The sequence below is a fragment of the Squalius cephalus genome (genome assembly GCF_949319135.1).
Source record: "Squalius cephalus genome assembly, chromosome: 4".
NCBI lineage: Eukaryota > Metazoa > Chordata > Actinopteri > Cypriniformes > Leuciscidae > Squalius > Squalius cephalus.
This window is the reverse complement of record NC_137125.1, coordinates 21,223,767-21,228,444: the sequence shown is the minus strand read 5'-3', so window position 1 is coordinate 21,228,444 and position 4,678 is coordinate 21,223,767. Positions and strand designations below refer to the sequence as shown.

Sequence of the window (4,678 nt, the reverse complement as noted above, 5' to 3'; positions counted from 1 at the left end):
ACTTCTTTAAATGAAAGCGTGTGTGCCACTCAAACCAGCAACAGATAAAGGAACAAATGATCATCTAAATCAGATTATACTTTGCTGTTTGATGATTACCCAACACGAAACGACTACAGTAGCAAATTGATGCATCAGAGGTGAATATACGCAGGTTAAAAACCTTATAAGGCTTCTTCTGTATTCACTCAAAATAAATAAAATAAATACAAATACTTTAGTAATCAATCTCTCAGCCTTGGATTCCAATTACCCAGGATAAACCATGGGTCTAGCCACATCCATTGAATTCTGGTCATTAACTTGGATACAATTTCCAGGCCGTACTGCACAATGAGGAATCAAAAGGATATTTCTGGTCTCCCCCACCCTCCCAGACATTTGAAACTGTCCTAAACGCAAACTGCTATGTTTGCTCGGCCACTAAACTCCAGATGCGCATAATCCTGCAAGGCCGCCCTCTAAACTTTAAACCTCTAAATCTACAAGCTCACCATATCCACCTTCCCCACTGTTCCTGCAGGATCCCACTTGTTTCAGCAGTGTCATCTCCTCCGCTCCCAGAGGAGCTCCGTCTCTGGCTAACTTTGCCTTCACAGCCACAGCAGAATTATCTCCCCGCTCCCGCAGGAGCTCCATTCATCTGGTTGACCTTCTTCACTGTCCCTGTGTTTCTGGCTAACCTTGCCTTCACTGCCACAACAGTGATGTCCCCTCACTCTCCCGCTGGAGCTCAATTTCTCTAGCTAATGTTCTCCACTGCTGCAACAGTGATGTCATCTCAGCTCCCGCAGGAGCTCAGTTTCTGTCTAACCATACCTTCACTGCAGCAGCAGTGTTATATCCCTGCTCGCACTGAGCCACGTTTCTTTGGAAAATTCTCCACTTCTGCAGCAATGTAACCTCGGCTCCCTCAAGCATTCATAGATGACTCTAACAAACCCATGACACGCTTTTGGTTCCAGAAACACTTCAAATCCATTCTCCAAAAGTCAAGCATCGGACGTAGCTGGCATCTGTTTCCTCTTTCTCCGTACAGTAAGAGAATTCTCCCAGCGGATGCAGCGAGAATTCTCTTGGCCCGGCTTCCAAAATTTGTCACTCTGCTGTCAGATGCTGTGAGCTGCTCCCGTCAAAGAAGCGGCATGAGCCATCCCGATCGAGCATTTCTAAATCGTGCTGCTCCGCATTCGACAGCCAGTAGGGCCCTAACGCTGTGAGCTGTTCCCGTCAGAGGCAACAAGGGCCCTCCTGGTCAGGTGGTTTAAATCACGGTGCTCTTCATTCATCAGCCGGTAGGGCTCGCCCGTCCGACGTCATGAGCGGCTTCCGTCAAGAAACGGTGCAAGCCCTCTAGACTGGTTGTCCCAAATTATGGCTGCTCCCCATTCATGGGCCAGCAGGGACCGTCCGCCCAGCGCTGTGAGAAAAGTGTATGTTAGAACAGCGCATCACCACGAGAATAAAATGTTTAACCGGTAAGGCAAGCACATGCAAATAATGAACTTTTGTGAATTACAGTGTCCCGTGAGTGTCACTCTACCTCTGCCTAAACATGTGATGTGAATGTACGTCACATCATGAGACGGAGGCGCTAGAACTGCAACTGGTACACACGATACTACGATATTTCTTCAAAAGCAGATTGTGGATTCATTTTAATTGTCCACGATCATAAATCATGATAAAGCACACCCCTAAACCAAAGTGCATCCACACATCGGCTCTGCAAGCTGGAGGCGCTCATTTTTTCCGGCATTCTCCCTCCCACTTACTTCTGAGACATTGGCCATATGAATGTATATGATGGATATATAAACTGTTATGATATGTTATGAGTCAGCGATGTACAGGAACTGAGAAGGTCGTTTGACACACAGAGGGATTTGATGAAATGTTAACGTCATTTTAAATCTGTTTAAAACATGATTTTAAAAAAGTATCGATACTAGAGGTTGGAATATCGATACACTATTGTGAGAAAAAATATTGCGATAGTTAGCTGTATTGATATTTTTGCATATATTCAGACCTAGTTTATTGCATTGACTGCGCGGCAGCTTCATCAATCACTTGTTTCATATCCGGTGGCATTTTCTAGGCCGCAACAGAACACAAAATCCTCCTTAATTTGTCCTTCATTGACAAATCTAACGTAAACTAATAATTGTGCTTCTCCGGCAATATTATCTTCTCTTTCACATCTGTTGCCATCCGCCCAATATGATTATAGTTACTGTATCATTTAAGACTGATATCAATGGTAACTGATCAGCAGCGCTTCGTCCACACATAACAGAAACAGTCTCTTTAGCACAGGGTAGGAAAAAAGCCTTGGCTAAATTGTGTGGCTTCCCAGTTGTGGCAATCCAATGAGAGATAATGAACAAAGCGTGAAGAGCCTCTCATTTACCGTAGCAGTTTTCTGTAGCTCTGATGTTTGACCACACGCAGCTCCTGTAGTTTACCCTGGAAAAACTCAAGTGGCTGCAGTCATTTGTGTTTAGTTGTCAAGTGTCTTAGCATTTTGGAAGGTTTAAGACTCTCTTTTGCTAACAGCTTGCAAATCACACACTGTGGTCAGGATGTAGACAAACCCAGCATGATTGATCATTTTGGGATCCTAAGGATATCCCGAATACAGACACTAGATGGAGCCATGAGCTCATGCAGAGCCATCGGAAGCAAGCCATGCAGAAAATAATAAATGTATTAGAAAACACAGAATTTGCCATTTGTTTAGTAATTGCTTCCAGCTATTTTGGTATCCATGCAGTTGGATTAATTGTTCTCATTCCCACGAAGTTCTCATGGGTCCAAGATCGAAAAATACAGAAATATAGCAATGCTTCTACCTGACCTGATCACTAACTGCTCAATAATTATCTAATCGTAGCCTTTGAACTGCTTTTCCTGAGCAAATCTACTCAATCCTCAAACTACTCAACATTTATGTTCTTAGCAAATGTTTTATCATCCAAAACATTCTATAATTTGTTGCTCTAATGTCATATAATGATTATGAAGAAAAATGTACTTGATGCTGTGAAAGAGCTGGATATATTTAAGTTACTAAAGATGTCAAGATCAACAAGAGCTTGAATCTGACAGTAGTGCAGGTTATTGATGAAGTGTGAAGGTGATGAGCTTTGATTTCTGTTTTCTGTAGAGTTTCCAGTCTCTCTCAGCTCCTCCTGAATCTACAGACGTAAATGACAATCCCTTCAGTTCTCTCTCCTCTTTTGATGTTGTGAGAGAATCTGTCCGTCAGCTGAGAGACAAACTGGAGGATTTCTGCCAAGAGGAGCTGAAGAAGATCTCTGACAGAGGTAAAGTCCTGGAGATTCATCAGCTCTCAGAAATGATCCTCCATCATCTCATATCATGTAGAAGATCATATTAGAAAAGTCTTAGGAACGGATGCAGGGATCATTTTCTCTCGACATGATAATCACACTCTTCATGTCTGTTGATTTCCACAGTCACTTTCACCAACATTGTTCCCAGAACCAGGAACGACTTCCTAAAATGTAAGTCACTAAGAAAACAAGCAGAGAAAGTGTCTTCATGATCTTCCTGTAGAAGGTGAAAGAAAACATGACAGAAGAGTTTTAGAGTTGATCATGTAAATGATGATTTGCACAGGATATCTGGTAAACTGTACTGAGACCCTGCTGATATATTGAACATGAAGAGTTCAGCTATAATAAAAGATCAGACAGATTCATAATTCCTGATTCTGATGTGTTTTCTCTCCATCAGATTCCCATCAGCTCACTCTGGATCTGAACACAGTGAATAAACGCCTCCGTCTGTCTGAGAGGAACAGAGTGATTACTAACACTTACACAGATCAGCCGTATCCTGATCATCCAGACAGATTTGATAGTTATCGTCAGGTGTTGTGTAGAGAGAGTGTGTGTGGACGCTGTTACTGGGAGATTGAGTGGAGTGGTAGTGTGGAAATATCAGTGTCATATAAGAGCATCAGCAGGAAGGGACGGAGTAATGAGAGTGTGTTTGGATCTAATGATCAGTCCTGGAGTTTGTTCTGCTCTTCCTCCAGATACTCATTTAGACACAATCGCATCCAGACTGAACTCCCTGTAAAGTCCATCAACAGTAGAATAGGAGTGTATGTGGATTACAGTGCAGGAACTCTGTCCTTCTACAGCGTCTCTGACAAAATGAGCCTCATCCACACAGTCCAAACCACATTCACTCAACCGCTCTATTCTGGGTTTGGTGTTTATACTAGATCATCAGTGAAACTGTGTTGATGAATGAGAACAGACTGTAGAGAGATTTTACCCATAATGCTTTGAGCTCCATGATAAATCAGTAACAATGAGATCTCAGTAATAGTCTCTTTATTTTCTCTTCATTACATTAATTCTACAGCTGATCTTCTGTCAGTGAAATAACATGTCAGAATAAATGTGTGTAATGAATCCTCATATAGACAGTCAGATCAGTGTGTGTTTGTGAGTCTTGATGAGTGATTGTGTGTATCTGTGCTTTTCTCAAACTCTATTTGTGTTGATGGAAATCAGTCATTCAGTTCTTACTGTAGTGTCACATAAATAATTTTATATAACTATTAAAATTAACTTTGAATTGAAATGATCACACATGATTTATTAAAATGTATCATTCAATAAAAATCTTTTTTTGCAGA

General features: G+C 41.7%; 1 protein-coding gene across 2 annotated transcripts in view; it reads left to right on the top strand.

The window, feature by feature from the left end:
* LOC307157351 (tripartite motif-containing protein 16-like) overlaps positions 1 to 4,678 on the top strand; it is a 15,057-nt gene extending 10,379 nt beyond the window's left edge. For both annotated transcript variants that reach the window (XM_079869239.1, XM_079869240.1), the window contains exons 4-6: positions 3,170 to 3,329; positions 3,483 to 3,530; positions 3,763 to 4,678. In XM_079869239.1, the coding sequence (XP_079725365.1) occupies positions 3,170 to 3,329; positions 3,483 to 3,530; positions 3,763 to 4,280 (726 nt within the window). In that variant the 3' untranslated portion in view covers positions 4,281 to 4,678. The remainder of the gene's footprint in view (positions 1 to 3,169; positions 3,330 to 3,482; positions 3,531 to 3,762) is intronic.